At 42.9% G+C, this 27,337-nt stretch overlaps 2 protein-coding genes across 4 annotated transcripts in view; one reads left to right on the plus strand and one right to left on the minus strand.

Annotated features, from left to right (window-relative positions):
- The window catches only part of Ss18 (SS18 subunit of BAF chromatin remodeling complex), a 250,263-nt gene that overhangs the window by 116,286 nt on the left and 106,640 nt on the right, over nt 1-27,337 (plus strand). The window lies entirely within an intron of this gene.
- Psma8 (proteasome 20S subunit alpha 8) overlaps nt 1-27,337 on the minus strand; it is a 51,082-nt gene that overhangs the window by 3,894 nt on the left and 19,851 nt on the right. For 2 of the 3 annotated variants that reach the window (XM_052156049.1, XM_052156048.1), the window contains exons 4-5: nt 23,209-23,331; nt 140-259 (exon numbers count right to left, since the gene is read on the minus strand). In XM_052156049.1, the coding sequence (XP_052012009.1) occupies nt 140-259; nt 23,209-23,331 (243 nt within the window). The remainder of the gene's footprint in view (nt 1-139; nt 260-23,208; nt 23,332-27,337) is intronic. The other variant, XM_052156050.1, reaches the window with a different exon arrangement.

The following is a 27,337-nucleotide window of genomic DNA, read 5'->3' on the forward strand; positions in this document are numbered from 1 at the left end:
GGGGGGGAGGCCCTGGATGTGAGTCTTCAACAGTATAAACAAACAACAACCTACTTCTGAAAACTGTGTGTTTAATGAACAAAATAAAGTAAAGAAACCCAAAACAAATCCTCAGAACACAGCATACAAGGCCACTCACTTCGAGCAAAGCTTTTATTGCTAGTTTGATGGCTTCATTGTCATTTGAAATTGCATCTTCTGTGTAATTTTTTTCTAGAAATTCCCGGACAGTTTTAGCACTCCGGCCTATTGCATTTGCCTAGAAAAAATAAAACAAAATTATTGATACAAATAGGTTTATTGTTACCATATATGATCAGGCTTTTGAGGTTTACTCCAGTGTTGAATAATAATAGAATAATAAAGTGAATATTTGACAAGCATTTAGAAAGTCATTTGTTATTATGTGATTAATCCATATTATCACCCCCAAGTCTTCCATAATTCTTCCAGAACTCCCTTCACTCCCTTAAATCCCCACATGTATATCCTCATTTTAAACAACTCACTGAGTCCAATTTGTGCTGCCCACGTACACTGGAGTGTACTCAGCACTGGAGTGTAGTTACCCGCCAGAAGCACACCCTTAACAAAAGCAGACTCTGCATGGCCTGGCCACAGCTCTTGGTCAGGGTGTGGATCATGAGCTCGCAGCCTCTAGCACGCATGCTAGGACGTGATCTTGGGCGGGCAGCCAAGGCTGCTGTCAGTTCACAAATGCAGCTGTCCTGTCATGTTACGAGGACAGTCGCAGTCCAGTCCTCCTGACCTCTGTGCCTCACACTCTTTGTGCCCTCTCCTTTGAGTTGGTTCCCTGAGCCTCGGATGAAGTGACAGATGCCTCACTGGTAGCTGAGCACTCCACAGACACAGGCTCAGCACTGTAATGGGCTGTGAAGTCCACATCAATGACCATCCACTGCACAAAGATGCATCTGTGGTGGGAACATTTATAAAAGGTATTATTTTTGAGTATGTATATGTATGAATATGTGCCCACAGAACCCAAATACCCGTCACCTGATATGGTGCAGGGAACTGAACTCAGATCCTCTGCAAGGACAGTATGCACTCTTAACATCAAAAGTAAACCCTTCGGCTTGGCATGAGACTAATTTGCTTCTCATAATTTTTTGTTAACTTGTTGCTTCCTGGAAGTATATAGTGTTTTATTAGAAAATTTCCCTAAGTCCTGAAAATCTTACAAGCTCATTTCACAGGGACTCACCTGGCCACACACTGACCTCAGAAGCTCTTTGGAACTGAGGGAGGACTCTAGCACTGCTCATGTCTGCATGTTTTCCATGCAACAAAAGCTAGTACCATGTGGACCGCACTGCCAAGTGTGGCAGCCAGCCTGGGCTGGACCCTCACCCCCACATCAAACATGCAGCAGCTTTTGTATGCTGAGGCCTTTCCCTACCACAAGTTGTAGGCCTAGTTAAGGGCACCCTCCACCTTGCTCCAGTGTGAAGCAGGCCTCTCCTTAAGAGTGCTAATCTCCGTTACAACCACCTGTTCCAGCAGAAGGACAGATGGAGATAATAAACTGTTAAGGGCACGCATTTCCAGGTGGGAGATATTTGAGCCCAGCAATTGTACTAGAAGGCAAGTTCTAATGTAATAAAGCTGGCCGAGTACGTTTCATCCATGGAGCAAAGGTGGGTGGAGAGAGAATCCGGGTTATGGGGATGGTCGCAGTTGACCCTGGATGGAGCAATAGGAAGCAGGAGGCGCCAGAAGGTGGTTGCAGCTCCTGGGTGGTAGTGTGTTTTTAAAACTACACACAACAGACCAAGTCAAAGAAAAGTTGGTTTGAACTTATGGGGAGGATAGGTAACAGTGGCCAAGGCATGTCAGTTGGGAGATGGAACTGGAAGCTTAGAGATCATACCTTCAGTCCCAATCACAAAGCAGAGAGAACAAACTGTAAGTGGGACAGGCACTCATTTCTCATTCCATCCCCAGTCCCATATTTCCTCCATCAAGCCACGTCCCCTCCCTCACCAGCACTACCAGCTGGGTCTAAGGGGGTGTTCTTACTCAAATCACCACAGCGCCTAGGTTAGCATTATCTCCATTTCCATGGACGGGACTAAGAGAGGAGCCATTAATATCTAGTCTCTTCACCCCAACTTGAAAGAAAATTGAGGAGCTGCCACAGATCTAAAGCCTTCCATGGGGTCACTCTCTTGCCCCTTTGACAAATGTTCATTGTAAGAGCTCTGCCTACATAATCACACAAGTCTCTGTTAGTTTTTCATAAAATTAGTTTGCAAAGACAATCAAAGTCAAGACTTTACATTTTCTTCCTGCCCTGTAATGCCTGTGTTCTCTGTCAGTGGCCCCAAGAAAATCAAAGTCCCCAGAATCCTCTTCTTGAGACAATGTGATCCCAGGAAGAACCAAACCTCAGCAGACATGTGCAACATCTAGTTGAAGAGTCAATTAATTTTCCAAAGTAAAATCTGAATGTGCTTATCTTAGGGTTTCTGTTACTTCAGTGAAACACCATAACCAAAAAGCAAGTTGAGGAGGAAAAGGTTTATTCCGCTCACACTTCCACATCACATTTCAGCATCAAAGGAAGAAGTCAGGACAGGAACAGCAAGGCAGGAACCTGGAGACAGGAGTTGATGCAGGGGACATGAAGAGGGCCTGCGTATTGGCTTGTTCCTCATGGCTTATTCAGCCTGCTTTCTTAAAGAACTCAAGACCATCAGCCCTGAGCCTTCCCCATTAATCACTAATTAAGAATGCCCTATAGGCGTGCCTGCAGCTTCATCTCATGGGGATATTTTCTTAGTTGGATCACCTTCCTCTCTAATGACTCTACCGTGTGTCAAGTTGATACAAAACCAGATAAGAAAAAGAGAAGTGACATCTGGCTGTAGGACAGAAGAAATCAATGCCCAATTAACTGGGAAATGTTCTCTCTTCTGGATACTGTTTAGAGTGCTAGAAGGTACTTCTCAGCCAGAAGTCATATAAGTGATCTTATGAGAACTGGACGCTTCATGCTGCACTACTTACCTGACGTGAAGGGAGTCCCTACTAATGCGACAATGCCGTGACACTGATGTGGTAACTAGCTACTTTGTGATTTAGGACTGCTTCACGGAAAGGGACTGATGCCTGGAACTATAATCCTGGTCAAAACTTGTGGCTAGCAAGTCACTGGCCCTAAGGTAAACCCTGCTATTATTTTGCTAAATGGTCAAACTATCAAATTGCCTTCTAAATACCTTAATACATTGATCTCAGCTGTTCTTGGACTTTGTCAGAGAAGTGTCTTTGTGCAGTAGGCAGGAATCAATGGAGAGATATGTAAGAGGTCTAAGCTCTCAGCCCTAACAGGACATACATACTTAGCCTGCTACCCCCAAGGATCAGGGAACGTCATGGAACATGAGGCAGAAGAATGAAAGAGACTGGCTGGGAATGACTGCTGGCTTCTGGAAATGACCAGGCTATTGCAAAACTTCCAGCAGCTCTGGATCCTTACACAAGATCAAGTCAGCCAAATACCAGAGAAGATGAGGTAGACGGTTGTGTCTGGATGTTCCCTGTCCAATTACATTAAAATATTAGTGCTGCAGGAGGCTATGATTGGACAGGGAAATGGGGGGCAGAGCTAAGAGTTGGAGAGACAGAGAGTGACTCAGAAGAGGGAGAGAAGGAGCAAGATGGATGGACCGACAGGATGATTCAGAACCAGCGGCATGGCTTCGAATAGCCATAGGTATGTTATTATATAGGGATAAAATAATTGGGGTAACTTGTCTAATCTAGGTGGGAAGCTTGTGTCATTATTAATTTGCACAGAAATTACTGTGTGGGCATCTTGTGAATTGAGATTTATTAATATATAAATCTGACTGGCTCAAGAGTTTTGTTTTACTGGGTTACTGGAATGTGGGACCACTGACCACAGGGGTAGATGGCTGAGAAGGACCTAGTGGCTTGTACTAGTCAGGGTTCTCTAGAGTCACAGAACATATGGGCAGTCTCTATATAGTTACAGAATTTGTTGATGACTTAACAGTCTTTAGTCCAACTCCCTAACAATGGGCAGCAGCAGCTGTGGATGGAGGTCCAAGGATTAAGCAGTTGCTCAGTATCACAAGTCAAGCAGACAAAGGAGAGTGAATCTTCCTTCTTCCAATTTCTTCATGTAGGTCTCCATCAGAGGGTGTGGCCCAGATTAAAGGCATGTGCCACCCACCACACCTTTAATCCAAGATGACCTTGAATTATCCCAGTCTTAATCTTCTGGAATTCATAGCCACTGTGCTTCAAGATCTCCAAGCCAAGATCTAGGTTAGAAACTTGTATCTCTCAGCCTCCAGATTAGAATCACAGGTTAGCCTTCCAATTCTGGATTTTAGTTCATTCCAGATATAGTCAAGTTGACAACCAGGAATAGCCACTACACTGCTCCAAAGACAAGTGAGCCGGAGTTGGGAATATCATTGCTGGTGGCTGCAGGGAAAGGGGTTGTTGGGGTGGCTAGCTAGAGATAGAGGCAGGAGACCACACCAGAGCAAAGAGTATGGGGGCAAGCATGTCCCACCCTTGAGTAAGAAGCTACTGGCAATAAATAGTTGGTGAAAGAGGAATCATTACTGAGGATGCTAGGTTTCCCATACTGCCCTGGATGGCTCTGTATTTGTGGAAATTAACTGAACTAATGAGGGGCTAGATATGATCATATTTCATTATAAATACTGAAGTCTAGAAATGTAGGAATATGAAACTTTTTTCATAATATATACAATTAGTAATAATTTCTATTTTGTAATACAACAGAAAACAAGATAAGCCAAGTGGGTTTTTTTGTTTTTGTTTTGTTTTGAGACTGGGTTTCTCTGTGTAGTCCTGGCTGTCCTGGAACTCACTCTGTAGACCAGGCTGGCCTCGAACTCAGAAATCTGCCTGCCTCTGCCTCCCAAGTGCTGGGATTAAAGGTGTGTGCCACCACCGCCCGGCACAACTGTTTTTAATAATGATGAGTTAGATGTTTCTGTTAAAGACCCTGAAGAGCTTCTTCAGGGTTTGCCAAAATGACTCAGCAAGCATTTATGAAATGTTTGTGGTACAAATATAGAGACCTGAGTTCTGCCTCCAAAACCCACATAAAGTTGGAAGACCACCTCCTTTGACTGTCACATGAACATTGTGGCATACATGGGATCACATGAACACTGTGGCATACATGGGATCACATGAACACTGTGGCATACATGGAATCACATGTGCCCATGCATTCCTAGACAATAATAACAGCCTGAAGAGATGACTCAGGAGATGAGAGCTCTTGTTGGTCTTGCAGAGAATCCAGGTTCAATTCATAGAACCTGTGTGGTGGCTCACAACCATTCGTATCTCCAGTTCTAGGGGATATGACACCTCCTGGCCACCATGGAAACTAGGCATGCATATGGTGCATATAAATACATGGAGACGACACATCCATACACATAAAAAGATACATTAAAAATATATTTAAATTTAAGAAATCTTTTCAGTCCCAAGGTTTTGTCTTTAAGGCATCAGCTTTTAAAGTAGGTTTCATAAGACTGTTAGAATTTAGAGAGGGAAGATATAAGATAAAGTAGTTCTAAATTGAAATAATTTTGAAGGAACTAATTAACAATAAAGTTAACAACAGTTAAAATATCTACAGTGCTTTTTAGAAGACCTGGAAGTATTTCAATAATGAAACACTAAATTTCTTTAGGGAAATGCTTCTTGAAGATTCATAGAGTTCATTGTATCCTTTAACATAAAAGAAAAAGCTGGGTGGTGGTGGTGCACGCCCAGCTTAATCCCAGCACTTGGGAGGCAGAGGCAGGCGGATTTCTGAGCCAGCCTGGTCTACAGAGTGAGTTCCAGGTCAGCCAGGGCTACAAAGAGAAACCCTGTCTCGAAAAACCAAAACCAAAAACCAAAAAACCAAAAAAACAAAAAAAAAAACAAAAACAAAACAAAAAAAAAAAAGAAGAAAAAACAAAAGAAAAACACTCCAAGAAATTATCATCTTAAAGGTATAACACTGTATCTTACTTCTCAGTGCTATTAGTACAGGGGCTTTAGTCTGTAGAAGTGAGTTTCCTGACAAACTGGTATAGTATATCTTTCCATTTGAAACACTTCACCCAGTCTAGTGCTCATTATGCCCCTCATATTGTAAGACCCCCAAAAATCGAGGGCGCCCCAGCACCCCATGCCTCGGAAGGTGACACCCAAATCACTCTCTAGAAACGGTCTAAATGCAATAGCATGAGAATTTCTTTATTCCAGAATTCTGGGTTCCACAGCCGTACACTGCGTGGGTTGACTGTGGACCTCGAGTGCCGAATTGCGACAGCTTTTATAAGTTTACAACAAAGCCCGCGAATCACAACCCAATCATTTCTTTGCATGGAGAGCCCACGAAATGGGAGCCAATCAATTTGTACCACTCCATAGTTTTTAGGCCAATCAGTAACTGTTAAATTATCGGAGCCCATGATCAGTGGACCAATTAGTTTCCTATTTTCTTGGATGTCTATAGCTGCCTGAACTCCTGGATAGGGGTAATGGCGTAAGCAGTTTACAGAAGCAAGATAAGCTTAGCTCATTTCCAGTTACCTTGTGGGGCCAGGATCACCTATTCAAGGCCTTTTTGCCTGGCTCTGAACAAAGAGCGGGCTCTGGAATGTGAAGTGTTTGGGGCTCCTTAGAAGGCTGGAGTTAGGCTGTATTTTCTATTCTTTCAGTATCAGTGCTTATAAATGTTTATTACCAGATCATTTTAATGCTTTTAAATGAAAATGTAAAGAAATAAATAATAAGCAAGAAATCTATTAAAATAAAGCTTTGAGTGGTAATGACAACAGTGTAGTAAAAAATGTATAAGCAGTAGCATAAATGAAATAAAACAAATTTTTATAAGCACATATCATTTCTTATATACATATTTAGGTATATGTAAGAACAATGTAAGAACAGTGTGCTGGTGGAAAATTGTACAGAGCCATATTGGGGTGTCATGCCACTTGGTAGAACTCCACATTGATCAAGGTGAACTTCCTCTCTCAGACTTTGTGGATTCCTGTGCAGTTCAGGATCCTGCTCCACCTAGGGTGGAGCGCTCCGAGTGAAGGCGAAGTTCTTTGTTCCTCCAGGTCTACAAATTCCTGAATTAAGCAGGTGACCCACCCAGCCGCCTGAGCAGTGGAGCCTAGAAAGCCAGACAACTTCCCCGGAACTCAGACCGGAGTCTGGGGGGAGGGGCTTGCCGAAACTGTTAAATGGTCTGACCTCCATTAAAGTTGGGGCCTTGATAGGTAAACTATCATCCTGACCCTCATTCTTTTCGCCATTTCCCCATCCATCCCTCAGCTTCTGTTCCAGGAACCCAGTTCACAGTAGCTACAGAATGCAACAGATAATAAAAAAATAAAAAAAGGGTGCGGGCAATAGGTTGTAGCACCACACCAGGAAGATGTTAGTGGAGGTGTCCTCAACAAAGGATGGGAGGCAGCCATGCAGACCTCTTTAGAAGAAAGCTCAAAGCAGAGAAAATCATGTGGGGAAGCAAGAGAGGAAAACTGTGAGGAAGGCGCATGCCTGCACGGAAGAAGAGAAGACACTAGTTCTAGTTCGGCTCAGCCAGGAAGGCAAGGCTGGGGTGGACAGCTAGGCAGATGAAGGCATTAAAGTAGCAGAATAAACCTCATTTTGTTTTTCAGACTCCATTTTAAGTTAACTTGACCTTAGAGAGGCATGGCCCCTACCCTTGAGTTCTGAGAAAAACACGAAATGTCTCTGGCAGTTGCAAAGTGGACAAGGCAGCTGCAGATAACAACAGTGGGCTAGGAAAACACAAGCCATCCCAGGTCAAACGCTCCTTTCTGATGTACGGTCAAAACCTCTTTGTGGTTTAACCAGATGTTGTGGACAATCAGCTTAAAGGCCAACATCCCCTTACCCTCTCATGCAACACCAAGGCTCGGAAACTCCAGCTGGCAGTTTCCTCAAACCTTGGAGCAGCTCTCCTGTCCTGTTGCATCAGGAAGGTCTGTGGCCCAGGCTCTCCTGTGCTTGTATCAGAGTTACGGTTCCTGGCGGTCTCTTGGGGTGAGGGGGTGTCTCTCGATCTGGGCACAACATTTGGTGAGTTGGCTGGGAAGTCCCCAGTTGGCACGGCCACTAGGTAGGTGTCTAGTGTCCTTTGTGTATTCTCTGTGTCTGTTTTCTTTCTTTTTTTTTTTTTTTCTCTGCTCTTACTTTCATTTTTTTGAAAAACAGAAAAAGTCTTGAAGTGTCAGTATTCATGGCAGGGAGTGGAAGCACTGGAGGGTCACAGGTGCAGGGGTCAAGGAGCCTCCACCAGTCCCAGGTGGATGAGGTGCCCACCTCTCAGAGGAATTTTTGGTGGAAGATGGAGAGCTCCATTATCACTTTCCTCCCTGTGTCACATTTAGTTTCTGAAGAAGGGATCTGTGAGTCTGAGTTATTGGATTCATTTTTGTTCAGTTGCAAAGCAGCTATTTTTTCTGTCTCTGTCCTGATTCTTGTGTTGTTTGGTCTTAGTCTGTATAAGACTGGGATAGACAGCATGGGGCAGTCTGCCTCTGACCCCTTCAATCTTATTTTAACTCATTTTAAGAAATTTAAGGCTAGGGCTCATAACCTATTTTCAGATGTGAAGAAAGGGAAGATGGCCACTTATTGCAGCTTGGAATGGTGGGCTATAGAGGTTGAATGGCGACCGAAGGGAACCTTCCATCTCCCCACGGTGTTAGCAGTAGAAGATAAAGTGTTTCGAAAAACTCAAGGGCACCCTGATCGCATCCCCTATATACTAGTCTGGAAAGATTTAGTCACTAGCCCCCCACCTTGGCTTAAACCTTTCCTCTTTTCCCTTGCTAACATTTCTTCGTCAACAGGAATGGTTACAACCCTGTTGACCAATGAACAAGAACTTCCCAGACCAACAGCTCCTCTCCGCCCTGTTTTACAGTATGGTACCGCAGAAGACCCTGTTTCCCCCTCTCCTTGTAGATCCTCTTTGCCTGTGCCACAGTGTGATGGGGAACAATTGGTGCTGGCTCCAGCCCTGCCACCTGCCCCAGTGGCATCAGCTTTGGGGTCAGAGGGGGATCTGTACAGGGCATGAGAAGTAGGTGCACTGTGTCCCCTGACATGGGCCGGAAGCAGACTCTGCTCTTCTGCCTCTACAGGCAGTGGGGCCAGCAGACCAGCATGGGAGTCAACTTCACCACTACTGGCCCTTGATGCTGCCAACCTCTATAATTGGAGGACAAGAAAACGCCCCATTTTCTGAGACCCTAAGGACCTTATTGGCCTCTTAGATACTCTTCTCTTTACTCATCAGCCTACCTAGGATGACCGTCACAGTTTTATCACATTCTTTTTACTACTGAAGAAAGGGAGTACATTATCTTACAGGCTCAGAGAAACATTCCAGGAAATAATGGCACCCCAACCCAGAACCAAACGGACAATGATGAAGGATTTATCCTTAGGAGACCAGACTGGGGTTTCAACATGGCTGAAGGTAAGAGAGGTCTACCACCAGACTCTTGTTGGTAGGTTTCAAAGGGGCTCCTAGGAGAGGCTACCCACTAATTTGGCCAAGGATTCTGATGTTAGGCAGGGAGCAGATCAAAGTCCAGCAGCATTTCTCAAACATGTCATGGGGGCCTTTCCACTGCTATATACACATAGGCCCTGCGAAAACAGAGAATTCTAGCATGGTAGCCCTGGCTTTCATCAGTCAGTCAGTGAGGGACATCAGGAAGAAGTTATAGAGGCAAGAAAGATTAGGAGTAAAGTCATTGAGAGATCTAGTGGGAGTTGCAGAGAAAGTACAGAATAAAAACAGATTAAGACAGGAAAGACATTGAACAGAGATTCATCCAGAGTCCTTCTAGCCAACAATGCCTCAGATCCAGGGGAAAGAAAACGCCAGCTCCAACGGATTGCTGGAGGAAAAGAGTCTAAAGGAGACCACTAATCCCAATTAGGCAAGAGCCAGTGTGTGTACTGTAAGGAAGAAGGCTGTTGGGCTAGAAACTGGGGGAAAGTTTGATGAAGACAGGGTTCAGACCCCTCCCTGGACCCAGGGTAACCCTTAGGATGGAGGGGAAGCCCCTGGACTTCATGGTAGATACCAGGGCTCAACATTTGATGCTTCTGAAGGCCAAAGTACCACAGTCTTCCAAAAGGTTCTGGGTCCAAGGGACCACATGTACCAAACAACATTCATGGACTACCTGAAGATCAGTAGATTTGGGAATGGGATGGGTAACCCATTCATTTATGGTCACCCATGGATGCTTGTACCCCTTTCTGGGGGAAATATTTGTTAGTAAATGTGAGAGCTCAAATTCATTTTAAACCAATTACTGGATCAGAAAGACAATTCAATCTAGGTTTTGACCCTTAACTTGGCCTCTGAGATTGAGTATAGACTATATGAGTTACCATCTTCCACAGAATAAGACTTGGATGTCTGGCTGAGGAAATTTTCCCAAGCATGGGCAGAAACAAGGGGCAAGGGCCTAGCAAAACATCAACCTCCTGTGTTTTTTGAGCTTAAACCAGGAGCTGACCCAGTTTAGGTTCACTGGTATCCCATATCTCAGGAGGCATGAAAGGGGATCATACCCCATATTCATAAACTATTGACCCTAGGAGTTCTCAAGCCATGCTAGTCAGCTTGGAATACTCTACCACTACCAGTGAGAAAGCCAGATTCTAATGATTGCTGTCCCATCCAGGACCTACAGGGAGCTAATTGCAGGGTGACAGACACACTCCACGGTGTCTAACCCCTATACTTTGCTGAGCTCCTTGTTCCTGACCAGAAGTGATACTCTGTCCTTGATCTAAAAGATGCCTTTTTTTTTTTTAAAGCTTACCTATAGCCCCCAAGAGTCAGGAATATTTTGCCTTCGAATGGTATGATCCAGAATAAGGCATCAACAGACATCTCACCAGAACTCACCTTCCCCATGGCTATGTTTGGTGAAGCTTTGCATGAGGGCCTGGGTGAATACCTAGCTAACAACCCAGATATCACCCTCGTCCAATATGTAGATGATCTTCTGATTTCGGCAGAGTCCAGGGAGAGTTGCCAAAAGGGGACTCAGAGACTCTTGCAGACTCTAGGGGGAATGGTGTATCAAACATCAGCCAGAAAGGTGCGACTTTGCAACACTAAGATAACTTACCTCACTTACATTATGAAGGAAGGCCAACAATGGCTCTCAGCAGGGAGAAAAGAGACTGTCCTCGGTATTCTTATACCCCAGACTCCTTGATAGGTGAGAGAGTTCTTGGGTGCACAGGCCTCTCTAGATTATGGGTTCCAGGCTTAGCCATCTCAGGCCTCGGTATGAAGCCACTAAAGAAACTAAGGACTTCATCTGGACTCAGGAACAACAAAAGGTCTTTGAAAAGGTAAAACAGGCCCTGTTGTCTGCCCCTGCTCTGGGGCTGCCAGACATCACTAAGCTGCTCAATTTATATGTTGATGAACATGGAGGGGTAGCTAAACTTTAGGGCCATGGAAATAGCCAGTGGTTTATTTATCAAAGAAATTGGACCCAGCATCAGCAGAATGGCTACTCTGCTTGCTTATTATTGCAGCCACAGCACCACTGGTCAGAGATGCAGATAAATTAACTCTGGGACAGAGTTTGACTGTGACTTCCCCCTCACCCCCCATGCAATTGAAGTGGTATTCAAGCTGTTTCCTGAGCAATGGCCCAGTAATGCCCACAGGACTCATTATCAACCAGACTTTACTAATCAATCCTGGCTGAGTTACTTTCCAGCTGCCTGTTTCTCTAAACCCTGTGACCCCTACCTGATCCTCGGACCCCTCCACCAATGTGTCAAGATTCTGGCGCAGATACCTAGTGCCTTACCTGAAAGACTGAGGCAGAGCAAACTTGGTTTATGGACAGGAGAGCTTAATCCATGAAGATCAGAGGAGAGCAGGGTCAGTTGTGACTACGGAAATGGAGGTAATCTGGGCTCAGTCTCTTCTTCTGGGCACTTCAGCTCAAAGGGCTGAGCTGACAGCATTAACACAGGCCCTCACCATGGGAAAAGGTCTGGATGTTAACATCCACATAGACAGCCAGTGTGCATTTGCAACCGCTCATGTGCATGGAGCCATTGACCAGGAACAAGGACTCCTAACAGCAGAAGGAAGAACTATCAATAATAAAGATGAAATTCTACAACTCCTTACAGCCCTCTAGCTGCCAAAAAGATTGGCAATTATTCATTGCCCAGGGAACCAAAAAAGAGCAGCACCAGTGGGTAGAGGTAACAACCTAGGTGACAAGGCTGCTAAGGAGGAAGCTTTACAGGAAACAGCCATCTTTGTATTTGCCACTCTCTTACCCAAACTACCTAGTGCCAATCTGCCAGAGCAACTGGTCTACACAGAAGAAGAAATTGACTGGGCTAAAAACCAGCCCATGAGACAATGTCTAGAGGGCTGGTGCTAATCAACTGAAGGTAAGCTAATATTACCTACCTCTTTACCAAGAATCATTCATAGAAAAACCAACAGACTCACCCACATGGGTGTCAGATGATTAGCAGATGTGGTCAGACAATCCAAAGTGATTTTCAAGGATATATAGAGCACTATTGATGATATAGTGACAAACTATAAAGCTTGCCAATTGATCAATACTCCCAGAAATCCCAAACATCCAGGTTTTCAACTGTGAAATAAGAGACCAAGGACCTATAGGGAAATTGATTTTACAGAGGTCAAGCCGTGAAGGTCTGGCTAAAAGTATCTGCTGGTATTTGTGGACACTCTCTGGATGGATAGAGGTGTTCCCAACTAAGACTGAAACAGCAAAGGTAGTGGCCAAGGAATTGCTGGAGGACATCTTACCCAGGTATGGATTTCCTCATATGATTATAAGGTCAGACAATGGACTGGCATTTGTGTCCAAAGTAAATCAGGATGTACCAAAGTTTATTGGGGTAGGTTGGGAATTGCATTGTGCATACGGACCCCTAAGTTCAGGGCAGGTGGAAAGAATGAATAGAACATTTAAAAAGACCTTAACTAAATTAGCTGTAGAGACTGGTGGGGATTGGACGATGCTCCTTCCCTTTGCCCTATATCAGGTAATGAATTCTCCTTACCAGGTGGAACTAAACCCCATTGTACCCAGGCTGCATTCGTCAGCCATTGCAAAACTGGAGAATGATGATCCAATATTTCAAGTCAGAGCTACCAAATGGTCTCATAAACATGTTTGGCCTAAATTACATCATGCCCTTTATGAAGCAGGCCCGGTTCCAGAACCTCATAAGTTTCAACCAAGAGACTGAGTCTATGTGAGGAGATTTAGCCAAGGAAAGGACCTTCGATCATCCTCTTGACCTTGCCAACTGCCATCAGCATGGATGGAATCACTGTCTGGGTGCGCTACACACACACAGCAGACCTGCTAATCCCTCTTCACTAAAGAAGACCACCTGACTCCAGCTCAGTGGGATGGAAGGTTCAAAGGGGCACCGATCCCCGCAAGTTCCAACTGACTCCATCCTGAGTCTGCTGTCCCTGCTAACTCTATGTATTGCAACTCCTAATCCGCACCAGCCTTTTGAGTTAATTGGGCAATTAAAATGCTGAGACTGGCTATCATGCCCATCTGGCTTGTACAAAAGGGCCAATTGGAACATCCTGGTTCCCAGATCTGATTTTTGATTTATGTCATCTGGCTGATAACTCATGGCCCAACACCCAACAGACTCCTCAAGATTCATACCCTGAATGCTGATGGAAGACTTTTACATATGTCCAGGGCAAAAAGACAAAATGTAGGGATCCTGACAGTTGCTGGGGATGTGAAACAGTCCCTGGACAAAGAGGGTGGAGGGTGTCAAGAGGCTTTTACCACGGTTGCCTGCCAAGGAGATAATTCCAGAGTTTTGCTCAGATTCACGGACAAGGGAAAACAAGCCAAGGAATGGGAAGCCAGGTAATCTTGGGGTCTCTGTCTCAGCATCATCGTTGGGGATTGTAAACCTGGGTTACTCTTTACAGTCCAACTCCTAATGACAAGTCACAAGCAAGTCGCCAATGGCAGTAAGCCCAAATCAAATCCTAGCACCCCCAAACCAGTACTGATCCCAACATCTTCTAGACCAACAACTACCTTACCATCAGTTACTCAGCCGCAGGGACCCTTAATTCCAGAGCTTCCTCTTGAACAACCAGAATCAGCCAATCCTCTCTGGTCAATGACCTTCCTTCCAGGTATTAAATGCTTCCAAGCCTGAACTTACTACCTCCTTCTAGTTATGCTACATGTCATACCTGCCTTTTATAATGGTATTGGGTTAACTGCATAATACAATGTTTCTAAAAAGGGATTCTGCACGTAGATGGTCTCAGGAAGGTCTGGCTGTAACCCTTCTAATCATATCAGAACAGGACATCTGCCTGGGAAGGCCCCCTTGTCACATCAACACCTCTGTGATCAGACCACACCCATATTCCACTCCAAATGGATTATCCTCCCAGAACAGGCACAGTGGGCCTATTTAACAGGACTGACCCCTTGTGTGAATGGGGCAGTTCTTAACTCTTATTCCCCAAATAGGTTCTGTATCTTGGTTCAATTAGTGCCCCATATAACCTATTATTCAGAGGAACGGTGCTGAAAAGTTTGATAGGACAAACTGAGAGAGACCTAATGAAACAAAAAGAGAACCTATCTTTTTGATCTTGGCATTGATTCTAGGGGCAAGACTATCCAGAGCCGGCACTGGAATTACAGAAAAAGAATAATAATGGTTTAAAAGCAGGCATAGATGAAGATATCCAGTGCCTAGAAAGATCAGTTTCCCACCTGGAGCATAACATAGATTCTCAAGCTGAAGTGGTGTTACAAAATAGGCGGGGACTACACTTAGTGACATCACTCTACCGACTGGCCCAAGTCCGCTGAATTAGCAAGAATCTGCAGCACACCACCACAAGTTCCTGATGCATTTCTCTCCATGGAGTCCTGACAAGTGGAGCTCACCTATGCAGTGTAAGGCGGACCAATGCATGTGTGCTGTTAGCAAAGAATCCTTTGTCACGTGTCCCTTCACGTGCTTGCTTTAGCACAACACCCTTTCACCTATGTCTCTTCAGCAAATCATTCCTTCATGTGTTTGTCCCAGCAAAACACCATCCAATACAAATGACTTTCCAAAGAATCCTTAAGTTTCCACTTCAGTACTGTTTCTGACTCAGGGGTATCTGAGTCTTTCACCATAAAATAGCAGCAAGCTAATTTACGTAACATGTAAATACTATGGTATAAAATCAAGCCCAACCCAATAATTAGAAATAACCACTGAGCTGGGCGGTGGTGGCACACGCCTTTAATCCCAGCACTCTGGGAGGCAGAGGCAGGCTGATGTCTGAGTTCGAGGCCAGCCTGGTCTACAGAGTGAGTTCCAGGACAGCCAGGGCTATACAGAGAAACCCTGTCTCGAAAAAAAAAAAATCCAAAAAACAAACAAAAAAAATAGAAATAACCACTGAGGCTGATCAGTGGAGTATACACCTATAATCCCAACAGTAGATCTTTGAGTTCAAGGCCACCCTGGTCTTCAGAGTGAGTTCCAGGATAGTCAGGGCTGTTACACAGAGAAACCCTGTCTTGAAAAATTAAAAAAAGAAAAGAACACTGAGACAATGTTGAAATTCTTAATTCATTTAAAAATAGCAAGCCTATTATATGTTTGCTGTGTTAGCCTTTTTGGTCTACCATTACAAAATACCACCAATTAGGTGGCTTTAAGAATGAAAACTTCTTAAAGTTCTAGAGGCTTGAATTGCAAACTGCTTTCAAACAAGGGTTTTCTTAAACTATCCTCACACAGCTCCCCACCCTACCTCACCCTACCCCACCCTACCCCTCCCCACCCCTGATTTGGAAAATGTGATTTTAAATAAAAACCATACCACATTAACTTACTACAATTTGTTGTTTCCTTCAGTTCATAAGTTGAAGTCCTAACCCTTCAATATGACTAGTTTTGAAGCTAAGATGTTTGGTGAGATAACTGATGTTAAATGAGATTTTTAAAGTAGGACTTAAATTTTTGTGTCCTTTGAGATGAGAGAGATACCTAAATTACCTTTTCTATGTGAGCATGCCGGTGGGCGTGGGGACAATATCACAGGGCCCCACCTCTAAGGAGAGGTGCAAGCAGATAATAACTACTGAGAGAGGTAGAATTAGTCTTCCCAGGGATGAGCCCACTAGTTGGTTATGCAATACAGCATGGCTAACCCTAAAATATATGCATAATAAAAGCAACATGAAGCAAACAGACACAGCAATTTTGTGTGTATACATACATACATATTCACAAAATTACACACAGCTACACATGTGCGTGTGACAAGAGTGAAGAAAGAGAAGCTATAAATTTAAGAGGGAGCAGGGGTAGGGAGGAGGTATTGGAGGGGGGACAGCAAAGAGGGAAAGTGATGTGATTATATTTTAATTAAAAAGTGTACTTTTTTAAAAGTACACTTGAGGAGCAGAGAGCTCCTCGATCTGTTCTTCCAGAGGACCTGGGTTTCATTCCAAGCATCCACATGACAACTGAACACCCACCTGTGTTCCAGTTCTAAAGGATGTGATGCCCTCTCCTGGAATCAAACATGCACATGGTACACAGACATATATGCAAGGGAAACCCCTACACATAAAAATACGTCTTAGAAAAAACTTTTTAAAATGTAATACATACACATGCACACACATGCGAGCAGACTTTTTCTATGTTATTTCACACTCACTGTTTTGAAATACGATTAATTTGGGTGAACTAAAGCATCATTCGAGTGTTAAGAAAGGAAGGGACATTTTAATGTCCTTCTCAGTGAAGTGTTCATATTACACTCAAGGTAGTTGCTTTCTACATGTTGGAATCTGGAACCAAATGTTTTAAATTTTTTAAACTGGAACTTTTAAAACCGTTTACACTAAAGTCTCTTGGCCAATAATTATTTTAAGATAAAGTAAACATTTCTTGTTAGGATAAGGTGTTACATGCCTGTAACCCCAGAAGGCAGGAAGCCGAGACATGTTCTAGGCCTGTGTGAACCACACAGTAAGAGCCCGTCTGAGGCAAACAAGCAAAGTAACCCCACAAAAGCAAGTGGAGTGTTCTTCTCCACAGTGACAGTATTGTCATTTTTTTTGGTTTTGGTTTTGTTTTGCTTTTGTAAAGGCTTCTCCATAGGCTGTTGTCTTATCAATCCAAAACGATGTATGCATTTCAGGCTGAGCCCAAATCTTTTACTCTTTTCACTCAGTAACAGGGAGCTGTGATCAGTTTTAACTCTGAAAGTTAAACACTGAGAGTTGACAATCATTGGCAGATTGAAATGAATCTTATATACTGTGCCTTGGTCACCTGGAAAACACTGGCTCACTGAATTATACAGATATTCTAAATGTTGACTTATCTCATTTCTAAAATATCAAACAAGTAAACTCCTTCTTTTTACCAATGGTTTCATCAAAGACATACTGAGAAACTGTCAGGCACATTGTGATAGATAGATGTTTCTAAATCTTGCTCAAAACCTTGAATTGTATCATTAGCAACAAATACTATCTGATGTTTTCTGAAGAAATAGGCTCAGTCTGTTCAATCCTGAGAACACATCCTGGCAAATTTCACATCTGAATAAACGCCATTGTTGTCTACTGTCCTGAGAAGCACAGTGAAGTGGTGTATGCATGTGAGCACTCCATCACACAAAATGCTAAAGGGCTGTAGCCAGAGATTTACCGCAGCAATGAACAGCGTCTACTCTTTCATCAAAGATAACTTGAATTTGCCTGCTTACTTGCTGCAAATTCATGATGGTGTAGATTAGTAAGCGCCACTAAGGTTTGGTACCCCAGCCCCAGCAGCTTGACCACATGTATAAAAGGGGAATAGTTATCTAAGTACTGTTATGAGTTTTTCTATGGATTGTGGAGGTACAGATAGCCTCAGATATACTATGAGAAAGAACACAGTGATCTGGGTCAATCACATGATGACTGACCTAGCATTTTTTTATTGGGTTCCAGATGTTCAGTCTTGCCCTCTGAGAATATCAAGGGGGTAGGAAGGGGAAACGCAAAGATTTCTCCAAGTATTTAAAAGGCCTTAGCCTTCAAGAATTGGTGACCTCGGGCACAGTCTAACTAGTCATCTAGTGACTAAGGGTTCAGTGGCTCACCTGCCCACACCTTATTCAACCAGAGGTACAATAAAGTTCCCATCTGCCACCTTAGCCAGTTGTCACGTAAGGCTATGGAGGTAGTTATATCTGTTCACTTGCTCACATTTGCAAGATGCCTAAACTTTACTGCCACGAATGGAACCCCACTCCCCAGCTTAATTCACATGCTGTCAGTGAAGGCATCACTAATATTTCTGGATTGATAAGACAACAGACTTTCAGACATCAAGGAATACATCCAAAAAGACCCCCGCCAAATTTAGATCTCATTCTACCCATCCTGGTCCTCTTTTCTGGATTATCAGTCTTTTATTCCACGACACTAGGGTTTCCTGTTAACCTTGGAATGTGCAATTGTTTTATACCTTATTACTTGAGATAAAATACTATATCTCAAGCTTGAGATGCCCTTTCTCTTGTAATAAGTCTTACCATCATCCTGTAGTTCTGGAGTTTCATAAACACCAACTAAGGCACTAGGTACAGTAAATCTGAAGAGGACTTCTGAGGTAAAGAAAGCTACCTCAACACGGGATCCCTATAAGAGCTGACAGTCTCACTGGAATGGTCCTGAGGTCAGGCCTGGTGAATGTCTGGCTACCAGATATCATTGACCATGAAAGACATAGAAACTACTGTACACACTCACAAAAGCATTAATAGGGAGGTCTGTGAAAACCAGTTACCTCCTGGAGCAGAGATTTGCAGATTATATTTTGAGAACTGCAATTTATAATTTACATCTGATTTGGCTAAATACTTTAGATTTTTAAGTCCCAGCAACTGCTATATAGAACGTATTTGATAAACATCTACTTTCATAACAAGTCATCTGGACATAGTCTTCCATAACTCACCTAACACAGCACCTCTCAGCCTTGTCCTTCCCTAGCATCTAGAATGTAACAGGTTTGTTTGAGACACTCCTATCTCCAGTGTTCAAATCAGCCTTGGTCCTCTTGAAAGAAGAAGGGTTCCCTTGCATCTCTATTCTTGTCTATCTACCGTTCTATTTCTTTCTCTTTTTTGAGATTTATTTATTTATTATATGTAAGTACACTATCATTCTCTTCAAACACACCAGAAGAGGGCATCAGATCTCATTACAGATGGTTGTAAGCCACCATGTGATTGCTGGGATTTGAACTCAGGACCTTCAGAAGGGCAGTCAGTTCTCTTAACCACTGAACCATCTCACCAGCTCTTAGTGTTCTATTTCTATGCTCCTCTTCATCATCATAAAAAGGCAAAACTAGCCACTGTCTTTCTTGTCGACTGCTTTTTTGGAGGGGGTATTTCAAAACTTATGAACATATAATGAAATATTAATAGTATATTCTTTATCTCTACACCTAACACTGAGATAGGTATTGTATTTTTCTCCATTTACACACACACACACACACACACACACACACAATTTCAGTACAATATATACACCATATTTTACTACATTCACTTATTTATTTTGTGGGTATGAATTGTGTTGGTGGATAGAGATCAAAGGACAATTTGAAGACGTTGGTTTTCTTCCATCAGGTGGGTCCTGGGAATTTAACTCAAGTCATGAGGTTTGGCCAAGCACCTTTACCTCCCGAGGTAAATTATCTTACCATCTTACCAGTCCTAGGTAGTCTTACTTGACTACATTGCACTTCCCACATCCAGAAAACTGCACAGTATTATCTAACATAAGTCCACATGTAAGTATCTCTGTACTCCACAATCTTCTTTGAGGCTATTTTCCCCACCCAGAATATAATCAACAATTATGGTTCACGTTTGCCGGTTTTGATTTGTTTACATTAGAAAGGTCTCCTTGTGTTTATTCTGTCTTTCAACAGCAAGAGTCTGTTTCATGTTCTGCATATATCTGATTGTTCCTTCCTTTTTAGACTCAGGTTAAAACCAGTGGTATGAATACTTCCAAGGCAATGCTGTTTCCTTCCCAAGGCATCAGTCAGGAAGCACGGCTGTCATGTTAGCCGCTGTGATGGCTATTTTTGTCAACTTGACTATATCAAGAATTAACTAAAACCAAAGTGGCTGAGACCTATAGGAGAGTTTGTTTGTTTGTTTCTCAAGACGGAGTTTACCTGTGTACCTCTGAGTGTCGTGGAACTCACTCTCTAGACCAACTCACCCGGAAAGGGATTTTTTGTAATTAAATCATCTGAAATTGGAAGACCCATTTTAATATGGGTCACATCTTTTGGCGGCAGTCTTATGTAAGTGGTATGGAAGAGGGTTGCCCCTGCAGTCTCTGCTTGCCCTCACTGTCGCTGGCAAGCCCGTTCACTGGTACTAGAGCTGCTTCCTGAGATTCTGTGTGGGCTGACACATCCAGCCTTACGGACTGACCTGGATTCTTGGGACTTTGCGTTGGTAGACAGCCACTCATGTACTAGCTGGATCACAGTCTATAAAACACTCTAATAAATGCAAATAAAGTATCCTTTGATACTGGACACAGTCTGTAAGTTCCCGTGTGTGTGGAGGATGTTTCTACAGAGAACATATTTTCACTGGACTACAGCTAAGACCACCATTTGACTTTGGCAGACACCAGAGCAGAGCATGCTTCAAACCTGGATCACTGGTGAAGTTTCAAACAATTTGAAAATTCTCTCATTCTCTTAACTAATGGGAAACAAAACAAAACTCCTTTTCGTGATGCCTCCAGGTATTAAACAAACTAAAATGAAAACCACTTATGCAAATTTAAAACTACATTAGAATGGATAGTAATATTGTAAAGATAACTGCAAACTGAAGATAGTAAGCTTAAAAACATATTTCAAGACAGACCATAATCAGATTTGTTTGCAAGGCACAGAAAGCAAGGGCACTGAGCTGGCTCTGCAGGGCAGAACTTGTGCCGACCCTGAAGAACCTCAGCTGGATCCTCATATCCAGGAGACAGAAGAAGAGACCTGCCTACTACTGTGAGCCTCCTGCAGCCTCCACATGTTTACTCCACACACTCACAAAGACATACGTGTAATACATTTTTTAAAGATTTATTTATTTATTTATTTATTTAATGTATGTGAGTACACTGTCGCTGTCTTCAGACACACCAAAAGAGGCATCGGATCCCATTACAGATAGATGGTTATGAGCCACCATGAGGTTGCTGGGAATTGAATTCAGAACAGCAGTCGGTGCTCTTAACCACTGAGTCATCTCTCCAGCCCATAATATTTTTTTAAAAAAGTTAATATAGGTCACAGGATTTCTCTCTCTCTCTCTCTTTTTTTTTTTTGGTTTTTTGGATTTGGTTTTTGTCAAGACAGGGTTTCTCTGTGTAGTCCTGGCTGTCCTGGAACTCACTCTGTAGACCAGGCTGTCCTCGAACTCAGAAATCCACCTGCCTCTGCCTCCCAGAGTGCTGGGATTACAGGCGTGCGCCCAGCCGGTCACAGGATTTCTAATTGGCAGGATAAGATACTAACACTTTTCAAGGGCAGATCCATAGCTTCTGACCACTAGCTTCCCTAGCAGATTAAAGGCAGCTGAGAGAAGCACCCTTATGTTGGTTGCAAGACTGTAATTTGCTACTTTCCTGGCCCCTGGATTAGGAAACAGTAGCTTGCCAGTATGATTAGTTCAAATCAACTTATTTTTCCCCTTGGAGATGGTATTTCCTGTGTATCCCAACCTGGCCCTGAGCTTACTGTAGAGCTGACCATGAGGCTGAACTTTGGATCTTCCTGCAGTCATCTGCTGGATAACATCTCCTGGGAGTGAAACCCAGGGCTCCATGCATGCTGGCAAGAACTCTGCCGTGTGAGGTACATCCTCAGCCCTCAGTCAAACTCTTGACTTTCTACAGGTAATGAAGACCATGGTGGTGTTTGCACCATTAATTTCTTTGGCTTTTAGTACTTGTGAAATAAGCTCGCTGTGGAATTACTTAGAGCTTGAATATTTAACTTTAATAATTAAGTTAAAATTACTTATACAACACTCTGGAGCCATAGCCTTATTCTTATACAGGGTAGTTTATGAAGATTCAGTGCTGGGAACTGTTACTAGTTTCTCTGAGCCCTGGGCATTTGCATTTCCTTTGAGCAAGCCAATAAGGAGGTGATAGATAGTATTCTGAAACAAGAATAACTTAGACAGACAAACAGTTCCACTTACTATATGAAGATTATTACTATATACTAACACATATTGGAGTTTATGTTACCTGACTCCTAGAATAGAGGACATGGGACTGGAAATTAGTAAGAAATTAAGAGCACACCCACATGATGGCTTACACCAGTTCCAGAAGAGCAGATTCCCTTTCTGGCCTCTGAGAGCACTGGACATGCAGGCATTCAGACAAAGCGTCCACACATATAAATGAAACAAACGAAATATTTTGCTATGGACTTAGAAAGACAAATATTACACTTTCTCCTCACAAGCAGGTTTGCAAGGTAGGGGTGGTAAGAAACAGGAAGGGTAATGGACGAACAAATACTAATGGAGTCCAATGACGTGTGCATAAAATGTTAATAGGCATCAAACATCAATGTGCTGTTTGTTCATCTGGTTCGGGTTTGTTTTGTTTTCTGAGACAGGCCTCACTCAGGCTGACCAGGCACTCACTATGTGACCCTGGCTGTCCTTGACCCCCAGAAATCTGTGGCCCAGCTTCCTAAGAGCTAGGATGGCAGGCATGGACCATCACGGCTTAAACCAAGGTCTTTCCATGATCATAAACCATCATTTATGAAGAGCAAAATGACTACAATCTATAGTCGGTGTCACTGTCCATATTTTAATGCAACATAATTCTGTCTTTCCCTGAAAGCAATAAAGCATTTACATTTATTACAAATTTTGCAATAAATTTTAATACATTTTTCTGACAACTTCTATGAAAAATTAATAAATCCATTACTCACTTTCCAAGCATGGTAAGTACCGGAGGGATCTGTCTGATACAATCTTGGGATACCATCATCATCAAAGCCTACAATTAAGGCTGAAATACCAAAAGGCCTTCGTCCATTGCTCTGGGTATATTTCTAAAAAATAAAATTTATTTTTACTATAACACTGTCTTAGTTACTATTCTAGTGCTGTGAAGAGATACCATAACCAAGGCAACTTTTATATAAGAAAGCAAGCAATTAGTCCAATATCATCATGGCAGGGAGCATAGCAGCAGACAGAAGTTGTTCTGGAGAAGTAGCTAACAGGTTAAGAGATACTGGGCCTGGTGTGGGCTTTTGAAACCTCAAGCCTACCCCCTCACCACACACCTACTCCAACAAGGCCACACCTCCTACCTCTCATAATTCTTTCAAATAGGGTCACTCCCAGGCCACGAAGCATTCAGCTATATGAGCCCATCGGGGCCATTCTCAGTCCAACCACCACAAACACTATCACATCAAATGAAATTCTGGTAACTAAAGCATTGCCATCAAAATTATCTACTCTTCTGATTTTTTAAAAATCTTTTCAGTGTTTTTAATTACATATATATGTGTCATCATGTGGGTGTGTGGATTCGTGAGCGCTGGCATCCCATGGAGCTGGAGTTTCAGGTGGTTATGAGCTGCTGGGACCTAACCGCTGGTCCTCTGGAAAAGTAGTTAAATGCTTTAACTACTGAGCCATCCTCCAACCCCTACTTTTCTAATTTTATTGTATACATTTTTTAGTGTTTCTTAGCAATTGTTAATTCATAATGACATTTTAAATAAATCAATATGTATAATCTGTAAACTATAATCATAAATTTGCTAATATATCTTATTTTTTCTTAAACGATCCCTACTCCACTTTTGTTATTTCCCATTTTTAAATAAAATTTTAGGTTACCGTATCAATGTTGTTCTCAGCCATGCCTCCCCTCCCCCCATTTCCATGCCCTCCTTTTGCTGGCGTTTTGCTTCCCTCCTCTGCTTTCATGCCAAATGGATTACATTCTTCAGCCCACCAGGTATGTGCGGCTGTGTGGTGGCCCAGGTAAGAATGGCCCCAGAGGCTCATGTATTTGAATGCTTAGTCACCAGAGAGTGACAATATTTTAGCAATTAGTAGGTGTGGCCTTGTTGGAGGAAATAAGTCACTGGGGTGGGGGTGGGCCCTGGGGTTTTTAAAGCTCAAGCCAGGCTTTGTGTCCCTCTTCCTGGTGTCTGTGGATCCAGATGCAGAACTCTCAGCTCCTCTCTAGCTCTGTGTCTGTCTGTGTGCCACCATGCTCCCTCGGCAGGACAGTCCGCTCACCCACGCCAACTGGTGAGTAAGCAGGCCAGTTAAATGCTTTCTTTTAGAAGTGTTGTCTGGCCATGGTGTATCTTTACAACAAAAGAACCACGACTAAGACAGTAAGACATTGTTTCTACTGTGGAGGACTGGGCATTGCTTTGCTTGTCAGAGAAGCTGAGTTAAGAAGCTGTGTTTGGAGGCCCGCCCTCGCCCTCGTTTGCCTAGAGGACACTGTAGCTACTGTTAGGGCTGCCCCTACTTGATAATATTGCTACCAAATATTCTCTGTTCACTGCACTGTGTCATCTCCTTCCGTCCCAAGAAAAGGGATCTTTTGTTTCTCTTGACGAAAAGCACACATTTCCCCTACAGACAAGGCAACACTGAAACCAATTATATTTCTTACTACTTTTGTGTCTGGGAACTTCCTGGATTTGTGCTCCAAGGAGTGGCATTATCACTGAGATGGGTCATATGAAGAGACATCCCTGACAGAAGGCTAAGGACTGAAGACATAGGTAACTTTATTTAACTGTGGCTGGATGTAGCTCGGTATAATTCTGTGGCTAGAAACAGCTTTGTAGTGGCTTTCTCATCTGCAGAGGGATCTGGTTTCTCATTTTTCAAGTCGATTATGGCATGCTCTGCTAGTACTGTTTGTACAAACTATGAAGCTATGAATATAAATGTCCTCTTTTAAAATAGGGGTTTCATTTAATTTCTGTGTACTGTCTAATATTCCAGTTTATACCAAGGTATCAATTAGATGCATTCGATATTATCTTAGAACAAAGAGCTTCTTGCTTTACTTTTCAGTCTGTACATTTTAGTAAAAAGGTAATATGAGAAAGTTAAAAATGTAAGGCGCACATGAGGCTTCTCTGGCCTGGAGGTGCAGGGCTCCCAGTGGCTATCTTATTGTCTCAGACTTACAACTGTACTTCCACAGTCTACTCTCAAGGCCTTGATTTCTCCAGAAGCAGCTTAAAAAGCCACACACAAGAACCTTGTGTGTGTGTGCTGTTCTGCATCTTGCTTTTTTGCTAGATTCCTTTCTAACAACTGGGAAAATTGAAACAAAATATATAAGTAACAATTCAAAAATTTTGGAATTTCTTCAAAAATGAACAAACAATCTTTTAAAAACCAAAATAGAGATTTGATGTATATTACTCATCAAATTGAGATTTATAAAGCACCTATAAAAGTCTCCATGTAGAACCAGGTCCTTCCCTGCCAGAGCAGCTAGGGGCGCAAGTCAGCAAAGCGGGCGACATTTCACCACCGTGCTCAGGGCTGAAGACAAACTCAAGAGCTCCCAAAGGCAGCGGGATGAAGGAAAGCCAGAATTCCATCTTTAAGTTACAGTTTTTGCAGACTACTCTTGACAAAATGCTTGTTAACAGAGGGACGGCTTAAGGAAATATGGTGTGCGCATATGGTACACACACGCATCAGAGTATTCCAACCACAAAGAAGAACTCTCCTACTCTGTTGTAGGAGAGTGAATGGAATTAGAAACAATCCTGTATTTTATATAGACAATATAGACAGGTAACTTCATATATGTACAAATGATGAGTCATGTATTTACAAATGACATGTTATATATGTACAAATGAAGTGAAACCACAGAGGAATGGAGGGGGCTTTAAGGGGAGGAGGGGGGAGGGGAGGGAGGACAGGAATATATGATAGACATGGAGGATTTGTTCAATATACAATATATGTTTACTGGAATATCTTTACATTCAGAAACAGATTTGAAAGAGAAATGTAGTCCTGGTAGGACAGCCAAGGGGGAAGCACTTGTTGCCAAGCCTCACCTGAGTTTTGTCACCAGGATCCCCCTTGCTAAAAGAGAACCAACTCCCTCAACTTGTCCTCATCTGCGAACTGACACATGCCACTGTACCCCAAATAAATATGTAATCTAAAATGTTCATTCAGGGCCTGGAGAGGTAGCTCATCGGTTAAGAACAGCGGTTGCTCTTCCAGAGGTTCTGAGTTCAATTCTCAGCAGCCACGCGGAGGCTCACATCATCTATAGTGAGATCTGGTGCCCTCTTCTGGCGTGCAGGCATAACTACGTGCAGAACACTCTACACATAAATACATCTTTTTTTTTTTTAAGATTAAAAATGTTTCTTAAAGAGAACATAAACTGACACAAGTCTGCACACTGAGCATCCTGTTCAAGGAGGTTAGGTGACAAAACCACCACTAACAAACAAACAAACAAAAAACAACATTCCTGTTGAAGGACAATTTGCTCAAGTAGAAATGAAAAGAGTGAACCAGCATGTGGGAAAATTCAATGTCACTAATTGGAAAACACAAATTAAAACAACTATTACATTTTACAAGACTCACTTACAAAAGAAAGAAAAAGGGAAACCAGTGTTCATGGGCCCTCTGGGATAGCTGCTTGAACAATACGAGTGGGATCAATCCTTCTAGAAAGCTGTTTGGCACACATAACAAGAGGCTTAAGATCAATTATAATCTCCAATCTAGTAACCCATTACTTAAAACTTAATTTAATAACACAATTTTAAAAAGAAGAACGAGCGATGGTCAAATCAGAATAATGTGATTGAGAATCAGGGGAGGGAAACAGGAAAGAGCTGAAGTGATGCCGCTTTCAAATGACGATCAGCGCCGTCACAGGTTCTAACACCACAGTCAGAACACCGAGGAGTCTGCCACACCCGAGCACACGCGCAGCAAGCGAGAGCTCAGCCCTGCGTGCCACTGTCACTCTTGGCATTTCAGTGACAGGGCATGCAGGGATTCAGAAGAGATCATATCTAA

The sequence above is a fragment of the Apodemus sylvaticus genome, chromosome 13, assembly GCF_947179515.1.
Source record: "Apodemus sylvaticus chromosome 13, mApoSyl1.1, whole genome shotgun sequence".
NCBI lineage: Eukaryota > Metazoa > Chordata > Mammalia > Rodentia > Muridae > Apodemus > Apodemus sylvaticus.